The sequence below is a fragment of the Diadema setosum genome, chromosome 22 (assembly GCF_964275005.1).
Source record: "Diadema setosum chromosome 22, eeDiaSeto1, whole genome shotgun sequence".
Classification (NCBI taxonomy): Eukaryota; Metazoa; Echinodermata; class Echinoidea; order Diadematoida; family Diadematidae; genus Diadema; species Diadema setosum.
Window position 1 is genome coordinate 30,466,170 of NC_092706.1, and position 9,026 is coordinate 30,475,195.

The 9,026-nt window shown below is 38.3% G+C and overlaps 1 protein-coding gene across 1 annotated transcript; it reads left to right on the forward strand.

The window, feature by feature from the left end:
• The first annotated feature begins 897 nt into the window (after window positions 1-897).
• Window positions 898-1,716, forward strand: LOC140245301 (carbohydrate sulfotransferase 11-like). Its single transcript, XM_072324886.1, has one exon. The coding sequence runs from the start codon at window positions 898-900 to the stop codon at window positions 1,714-1,716; it is 819 nt and encodes a 272-aa protein (XP_072180987.1).
• The last annotated feature ends 7,310 nt before the right edge of the window (window positions 1,717-9,026 follow it).

Here is a 9,026-nt window from a genome sequence, read left to right on the forward strand (position 1 = left end):
TAAAGCCGGGATTGTTCAGATGTACAAAGCTTTATAAGGAATGCTTGTTTTCAGACCAGTTAAAATCAATACTATATAGAATTACATAATCAACTGGGACAGCGGTCGTAACTGGTTCCTTTCTTTTTTAGGTTACACGTCAGACAAGTCCCAGAATATGCATTGTACTTACCGGTAGGTTGTCTGTTTGGATACTGTACGCACGGTCGCAACCGTTGCCTCCATAAAAGCTTCAGTGTCTGACCGTAAACGATAAACACACACACACACACACACGCACACACACACACACACACACACACCTTTCAATCAATATTATTGCCACACCACATACTTACTGGGAGACGGAGAGAGGGGTGAGGCGGGCCTGGAAGGGAATGACCAATTTAATGTGCATTATAGATGTAATATCCACCAACAGTCTCACATAACAAAAATAAGGTCTGCCCCGCAGGTTTTCTGTTGTGGGTTTGGCTAGAAGAGCTATTAAATCAAGATATTCTGCGTAGTCGAAAGTTTCCTGATTTAATATTGCCATACATTTTAAGGGATGGGGATTGCCCGAAAGACTCTCCTACCCACCCCACCCCCAACGACAAAAAAAGAAAAGAAAAGAAAAGAAAAGGACAAGAAAAAAAGGAAAATTCATGAAGATAAAAATTCCTTAAAAGCCACGCGGAATCCATTATGCATTATGCATTATGTCTTGTGTCAATGCATTCATCGTAATAACATCCGTGATTGTTGTTTCTCATCTATACGCAGATATCTCGGTCCACTTCCGTCCTGGATCGCCAGTATCAACGAATTTCACATCTACGTAAGACGTGCACGCGTCTTGGTTATACGAACACTGCTTTTGAGACTGATATTCTCAGCAAACAATCACTTTCTCGTATGGGTCACATATACGTGCTTGACGAATTAAAGACACTTTTTTGCTATGTCCCTAAAGTTGGTTGCACTGGTTGGAAGCGGCTTTTACTGTTTCTAAGCGGGGTAATAAATTCAACTGATGCCATCAGCCAAGAGAATGTTCACGTACTTGCTGATCAACAATTACTTAGACTGCCCAAGTTAGATGTGGAAGGGGCTACAAAAAGGCTACGAAACTATACTACGTTTTTATTTGTTCGAGAACCTTTCGCCCGTATCTTGTCCGCGTATCGAGATAAATTCCAGTTCGCTTCAGGTAAAAGAAAACTAATGATCAAAAAGTACTTTACGCCACTGATATCTGGATCAACAAATAAGAAGTCATTCAATCAAAATCAAAATACAAGATCAAATTCGTCCGATATTACCAGTGACACAGTAACTTTCAGTGATTTTGTGGATTATGTAGGCAGCTTTTGGAACACTCTTGATCTTCCACAAGAAGAACACTGGAGAGAAATGTTTCGCCTTTGTGCACCGTGTGATATTAGGTATGACTTCATCGGTCACTTTGAAACGCTTCAGGAAGATTCTAGAGTGATCCTCAACAGACTAGGCGTTCTAGAAGATATCAGATTTCCTGATTCTACGAATCCAACAAATAGTAGCAGCTCTTCTGTCCTTGACCAGTACTATGGGCAACTTTCTACAGAACAGTTGGAGTTATTATACCGACGTTTGTCGACAGATATAGAAATGTTCGACTATGCGATTCCAGCGAGTATCAAGATGCGAGTAAATGCCTCATCTGCATCAAACAACTATCTGGACGAAAAATGACATGAGTTTTTCAGTTTTCTTTGATATATTGTTAACCATCATTTTCCATCTAAAGATTGGTTAGCTCTGCTGTGCATGCAGCTCGCTCTTTCTCTTTTGTCATCAGTATTATCATGAGCTGCCGTGACTGTGCGGTTAATACTACGCGAATAATGATTAGACCGCACAGGCTTTAATGCGTGCATGCAGAAGTCTTCGGTTCGAATCCTAGCCCAGGAACAGTAATATATCCTCTGCCATGGCGCTCTACTTTGCCAGGTTTTTAAGCGAATACTTAAAAGTCGTCGGTTGTCGGTGTAGGAGAGTAATACCCTATGCACGTAAATAAACCCACTTCACTTCTCGTAAAGATTTTATTTTTTTTTTAAAGCCTCCTTAGAAGTGGTCAAGAATAAAAACTTGGCTGATGCACTCTGGTGGCTAGACCTTCTTGTCAGAAGTGACTACAGGCTGAATTTCATTGCCTATAGGATTTTAAGATATGATTTTAATGTGTATTTTATACTTTCTTGATTTTTATGTGTACTTTATGTTTTCCTTGGTGTCCACTGGCGTCATATCTATGTATGTCTGTTTTAGAATTCATATCAAGGGAACCTGATAACACAGGCTGTTCAAAATAATGATCTTATTTCTTTATTTCTGTCTAAAGCCATATCACAAGAAACTTGTCTTATAAGTAATGGAATGATTATAAGTAACGGAATACATGCATCACAAACGCTTTAAAGTGAATGATTTAGACCAAAGTGTAAGAGGCTGTTGTGGTTGAGTGTGTAAGACCACGTCGTGTCAGTCACTATGATCATTGCTTTCGAGTCCCCTCGCTACAGCTAGCACTTCTGCCCATACCGGGTGGTATTTAATAGGCAAGGCAATTTATCCTCGTTGCCTTGTTAGTCTAGTGGGATTTCTGAAAAAAGGCTCTCCAAAAGGGTGTTAGAGGCATTTTTGAGTAAAAGTTGGTAACCGGTCTGACTCTTTTACCTAATTTGAGTATGCTGAATCCGAAAAATCCGGTTCCCAAGCGAAATTCATCGACCTTGACCGTCTAATTTGCAGAAACAAAATGGCTGCCTAGTCATAGAAATTGTCAATTTTAGAGACACATTTTCTATAAAATTCTTTGCAAACGAGCAGGGAAAACTGATTTGAAATCTGTGTACATAGAATGGAATTAACGATTCGAGGGATAAGCGTTTTTCTGGTGGTGAGTATGTTTAGTCATAATTATGCAAATTACTACTGAGATAGGAATATATATATATATATATATATATATATATATATATATATATATATAATATGCATATATTAGAACTGGAAGAGTGGTTTTTACAATTTGTTTTCTTAAGAGGCAAATTAAACACTATGTAGACTTTTTTGAGGGTTAGCAAATGCAAATATTGTAGTTGGTATATGCAAATCATATGTAGGCTTCATGAGTCTTATACGTGTCCTAGAAAAAAACTTTTTACTATCGAAATCATACATTTTCTTTATGAGATATACATCAATGGAACGATAAACTTTTCTTCTTTCATTTGATGTACAAATTAATGTTCATCGTTTATGTATGACTAAGTTAGAACAATGAACAGTGGTGCTACCAAATTTTCATTTGCACGCGCATATGGTGACTTTAAGTGAAGTTTTCAGACTCTTAGCGTTAACGTTTTCGAAAAAACAAAGTTCATAACCCAAATATTCATATTATTTTCTTCTTTCATTGAGACCTTACGCGTCAAATATGAATAACGCATGCAAAATGTGCATGAAAACATGCTTCATTTCTACCGATTCTACGGATAGTCGAAAAACAAGCATTCAGCTCTCCCGACTTAGCATTAGACAATGGGCTCATCTGCACCATTGCATTCACACAAAACAACCGCTGTGCTACAGTGAATGTTGTTCGGGAGGGGGGGGGGGGTATTTACAGAGAATGCTGTATGAGACACATAAAAGGGACAAATAACAGGATGTATACCACAGGAGCAACAACAATGAAGGGATTATCAGATTGAGCTGAAATTGAGCATGCTCTATTAACAAATTCTGTCCGTGATTAATGTCAACTTTCAAAGCAGTGGCATTATCCTTTCAAAAGTTATTAGAATTGAAAGTGAAGAGTGTGCAAAGGATTTTCGAGAAATGAAAAGGGGCCTCCAAGACATACCTGATCACACTAAACTCTCCAAAATATACGGTTGTAGAAAAAAAAAACTCCTGCTGAAAACCCACTTTCCCATTCATGTTTTGACCCCAAACTTATGATAATGTATAGAAGAAGGATAGCTCTTTCAGAAAATATGAAAAACACAGGATGTACACGGTTGACCCATTTCACCTTTTTGAGCCCTCACGTAAAATCAAGGGGTGCGACTTTTTGTTTGGCTAGGGTCAGTGGTGTAACTGACAGGGCCCTCTGTTAGAGCAGAGGTAACACCGATGAAGCTACTCCGTAAAAAAGACCAGGTATACTTATCAAATTGCTTTACATGTTTACTTTATGTATGCATTGGATGTCATAGGGCCTACATTAATTTTGCTTCGACGTATATCGACTCTTGATTGAATTTTGTGACATTGTGTTGATAATAGAATAATGGATTAAAACTTTTCATTTCATTGTACTTCGTCACGGTCTGACGGTACTGGGCTCAGCCAATGCCTGTTTTTCGGCTAGTCCGTGAATTAAAGACACATGCATATATGCATACGGCAATTATCATACATTATACAGTTTTGCGTCCCCAATACCTTGGTTTACTGATAGTGTGAGGACTGCTGAACGGAAAAAAGGAAAACTGAAGTGTTGATTAAAAATTATGATACAGATTGGAACAGATATGTTAAAATTCTTTCGTGATTCTTTGCTGCGTCTGTTAAAGTTCGCAGGAACCACCCTTATGATGGAACGTTAAAACCTTTAAAAAAAAAACCAACACACACACCTGGTGTTGGTTGGTGTTCTGAAATTATTCAACCAGGAACAACATCATGCTTTAAACTTTGATGACAGAAACATTGAACTTTCGTCATTTTGGTTCCTTTTTTATGGAAAGTTGTGAGATGATGTCATCAGCTCAGTCATTTGCATATTAGTATTCATATTAACTGTACGAGGATGTTTCCAGAAATTAGCGAAACTTCACAATTATTTCATAACTTTTCTAATTTGTATTCGATTTTGATCAAAACTTTCACTGTTTTACTGGTAAGATTTTACTCTTGGACTCTTGGACTTTCTTTTTTTTTTTCAGATTGACATCAACAGATCGAAATTTGGTACTTTTTAATGATTTTTTCGCAGTGCCCTCTGGAGTTCATATGTGTTTCTGTTTTGGCCCTTCTGTAGTGTTACTTTGTACACGGGATATTTTATTAAAAATACCTATCATAAATTCCTAAGTTGTGTGGATAATCCTACCATTGATTTGCAGATAACACATCCACATAACACGCACAAGGTTTTTGTCTTTTACACCAATGCGCTTGCTCAGTAGCAAATTACATAACATGGACGATGTGAAAATTAGACATAATTGAAAGGATGCTGCAAAACAAAGGCGCTAAATGACATTGAGTTGCTACCTTTTGGCACATCTAGACAGATATCTAAAATCAATTGTAATGGGGTATTTTGGAAGTTTCTGCCATTAAATAAGAATTATCTTTAAATACTAAAAATCTTGGGAGCGTTCTTTGACTCATACCTGAACATGGAAACACACCCCACAAAATTAATGTATGTACATTGTCAGACCATAATATCATAATAGACGTATCAGTAAACACGTTGATAAGCATATCATGAAAATACTCGCCCATGTAAGCATTATCAATAAGTTATATTGTAACGGTATGATATAAAATGGACTCATTAATTTTCAAGTTGAGCGACTGCAGCGAGTCTAAAACACTTGTGCTAGACTGATCTGTCAACTAGACCCAGATTATCAAGGATCACCCCTCTTTTGAAAGATCTGCACTGGCTTCCAATTCGCCAACGAATATCGTGAATAAGTTCTTACTGATTGTGTACAACATGTCATAATGCACTCATTAATCAAGACCTTAGTTATAGTCATTATCATAACAAATCTATTACTACTCAAATATTCCAGTACATTCATAATGCTCATAACCTGCTCAGATATAAAGATATTCTTTTTCTACAAATCTCGACACGTAAAACAGTAAAACTAGGAGACCGGGTATTTGACTGTTACACCTATACTGACCATTAGAAATCAGGAAATCCCCAATTGTCACTGTTCACTATTGTTTAAGCCTATCAGCGCAGAATTTATATTTACATAAATTCCCCGCTTTACTATTGATATCATTATCTTAGTTCATGTCTTTTGTGCAAAATAGTGAAGGTGCTTGGGATGTCTTAGTCTACTGTATTCCGTTCGTCGATTGTCGTCTGACTCAACATGTCAAGCACATGGTAAGAAATAGTCTGGTTTCCAGACCCTTTGCCGACCATACTTCTTTTACAGAATGCGCCCTCCGCCGCGGCGTCGAAGTTCGCTGCCTTTCCCATTGCCGAAGGCAAAGGACAATCCAGCTAAACCTGTTACTTCTTTTGTCGTTAGTGGGCGTCTATATCCTGAACCCCCCCCCCCAAAAAAAAAAAAAAAAAAGACGGTCTGGGAGCCACACTAGGTAAGAAACGGCATCAGCTCAGTTCCAAATCTGATTGGGAAAATTGTGGATAAAACATGAAAGCACCGCAGGTCATGACAACAAACTTTCTTCGTGTTATACCCCCATCTCACTAGACGGCAATTCCGCTACGATCATCAAACGCGGCGGATCGTGGCTTGATCGCTTTAAATCTTCTCCATCGTATCTTGAGAGGTTCAGGAGCGGTGACCCTCCCCATCGCCATGGTCGGCGACCTCGCTACGGAAGTTTTGAACATGTCCAAAACTTCCGTAGCAAGGTCGCCGTGGTTTCAGAGCGTATCACAATCGCCTCACGAGCGCATTAAAAGTGCCACATTCGTAACTGTGACGGGGTAGCAACGCGTGAGGCGTAACTCAAGCGCATCGAAAGCGGCCCCCATCGCCTATGAAAATTACCACTTCACAGTATTACGTATAACAGGAACCAACCATGAACAAAAGAAAATGATGCACAGACCAGGGAGGTGGACGTAGAGAAAAGTGTATAAAATTCATTTTTCCACGTACGCTCAGTACGAATCTACTCTGCTTATTAAATTGTTTGTTTGTCATATACCATTGCAAGTCAATGAAAGTAAATTAAGTTGTAATCTTTCAAATATAATTATCTTCATAAAATTGCCTCATTGTATCAGGATACGATTTGTAATTTGCTCGTAAGCCGGTTCTTTAAGATTATATACACATTTCACCCTTTTAATTGAATGGATGACTTAACTAATGGTGCAATTTCACATCATAGGTTCTAACTGGTGTGTTCTAATGGTAAGATATAAGGGTAAAACCATATTCTGCATATCCATGTTGGTTTGACACTGACATCTGCCTGAAGAAATTCAATCATGAAACACATTTTATACCCCGATCGCTTGTGATCGTAGCATGAGCCCGGCGTAAACGTATATCACTGTCGCTCCGATCGTATCACTGTTGTAGCGACGTCTTTATAAGCGTACGAATATCGCAATACGATCGCTTTGATCGCAGAAGCAGTGCGTCTAGTCGGCTTGGAAAAGCGGCAAAAACGTGGCAACGTCGTAGCATTATCGTGGCACTATCGCCTACAGCGCAGGTTGAGTGTAGAGAAACCGTAGTGTATTCGCCTCGGAGGCCAAACATGGAGACGGACGGCGATCACGCCACGATTTGTTAAATCGTCACAGATCGCCAAGGTCGCCATGATCGCCTTCCTAGTGAGATGGGGGCCTTACGGACAAATTTGGTGTTTCACAAAACTTCTTCTTAATAGCAATTTATAACAAAAATGAAAGGAGAGAGAAAAGAGAAGGAAAGGATATGCGTGCAAGAACTGCAAGTCCATTTAACTTTTTATTTTTATTTTTATGCTTCCCTTTAGAAGATTTGATCACGTCTAAAATGAATGATCCACTATTAGTGTTTTATCATTACACATACAATAGCCACAATGTAGGATTTTCGATAACAAATTATGTGCGACCACTACTGGCTTGTTTCCCACAATAATTCAATTATGTAATCAAAATGTTACTGACCACTTCTTTTCCTAATCCAAATAGATCTATACCATGATATCCATATCCATAAAATTGACAGCGTTTGTATCATAAGAAATTTGTATCATAAAAATGTTTTGCATGTATGTCACTTCAAATGGTTAGACGATATTTGTATTACCATTCGAAATTCGTCGGCACAGTGGAACAAAGGACGTAATATCTAGTATGTATGTTAGAATTTAATTTGCCATCTGTGTCACAATCAACAAACAGTGAATATCAAAGATGATTCCTAGTTTTCTATCCTGGGGGCGCTCTTCACTCAATCCCAGCTTGTAAACAAAGGGCGCCAGTCCTCTAGACTCGACCTTTTTTCCAGGTCAGCATGAACCATGTTTTACTCCTCTGACACCGATGCCTTGTGATCACAAGTTGGAAGCGTGCTTCATACTTCACCATCTGGCTACTGCTCGACCTTGTTTGTTCTTTCCGATATCGTCCTGCCGGCTAATCTATTTTCATCGATTCCTCCTGAAGAGGAATTAACTCTCTAAACTTATAGGTGCTAAAGAACACGTCGTGGATGAAAATCAACAGCTTGGAATTTACACGACCTTGCTTGACAAACAGTAATGGATTGTATTTTACGTCACTCGATTTGTCGGAAATATGGATGAAGCTGTTGTTTCTATAATTACTCACAATTGTGATAAGCAAATAGGGCAAAATCTGGTTGAAAAGTAGCATTGCAGGTAGCCACTTACATATTTCTGATTATGATCACTGTTAATTGATGCTAGAATGAGTCAGTTGGGCAATTAGACAATTTAAAATTTTAGAGGATTCTCAATGTTTTTAACTAGGATAATGATCCCGTATTTATTCTTCTCCATGCCATTTCTAAATAACATTTTGTTACCAAGTGACAGTATTACGGTTGTACTGCTGCAGGAAAAAAACAAAGAAACAACAACAACAACAACACATGTGTTTTTTTTTTTTTTAATTCATCATGGCGTAATTTCGCTGGAGAAACATTGCTGCTGAATAGCACCGCAAGCATATACCACAACCAATGCTTATACAATGGGAACGTTAACATAAACATAAACATTAACATAAAAAAAAATCA

Excerpts from the sequence above, each read along its gene's own strand:
- LOC140245301 (XM_072324886.1), top strand. The coding sequence starts at position 898 with ATGGGTCACATATACGTGCTTGACGAATTAAAGACACTTTTTTGCTAT.